General features: G+C 64.1%; 1 protein-coding gene across 1 annotated transcript in view; it reads right to left on the bottom strand.

Moving 5' to 3' along the window:
• Positions 1 to 426, bottom strand: part of TCF3 (transcription factor 3) — a gene marked incomplete at its 5' end in the record, with an annotated part of 13,065 nt that overhangs the window by 6,468 nt on the left and 6,171 nt on the right. The window contains one exon of the mRNA XM_010141665.1: positions 311 to 424. Coding sequence (XP_010139967.1) covers positions 311 to 424 — 114 coding nt within the window. The remainder of the gene's footprint in view (positions 1 to 310; positions 425 to 426) is intronic.

The following is a 426-nucleotide window of genomic DNA, read 5'->3' as shown; positions in this document are numbered from 1 at the left end:
TTCTTCTCCCCCAACTCCCAGGCCCTCCAGATTCAGAGTCCAACCTCCCCCAGCAGAGCAGGGCCTGGGGACTTTGTGCACCTGCAGCAGGAGAGACTGGAATGGGTAGGTTCAACCCCTGGAAAGTCTCCAAGTAGACAGACACTGCCTTGCCAGAGCACCCATCACCTTCCCGGCTGCTGCTGCCCAGGGCTGGACCTCACGGCTGACCTGAGCCACCCCGCGGCAGGCGAGTCTGGCCCTCAGGGCTGACCTGAGCCCCCCCGCGGCAGGCGAGCCCCCAGCGTGCACGCGTGCAGAGCTGCCTTACCGCTGTACGTGTCTTGCTGCCTGCTGAGGTCAGGGAGTGAGCTGGGCTGTGACGGAAGTGTGACATGGTTGTGGAGCATGCTGGGGTTGCTGGACAACCCGTCTTCGGGGTGACCT

This window comes from Buceros rhinoceros, unplaced genomic scaffold (genome assembly GCF_000710305.1).
Source record: "Buceros rhinoceros silvestris isolate BGI_N320 unplaced genomic scaffold, ASM71030v1 scaffold29338, whole genome shotgun sequence".
Taxonomy (NCBI): Eukaryota; Metazoa; Chordata; class Aves; order Bucerotiformes; family Bucerotidae; genus Buceros; species Buceros rhinoceros.
The sequence above is the reverse complement of the archived record's forward strand: the minus strand, read 5'-3'. Positions and strand labels throughout refer to the sequence as shown.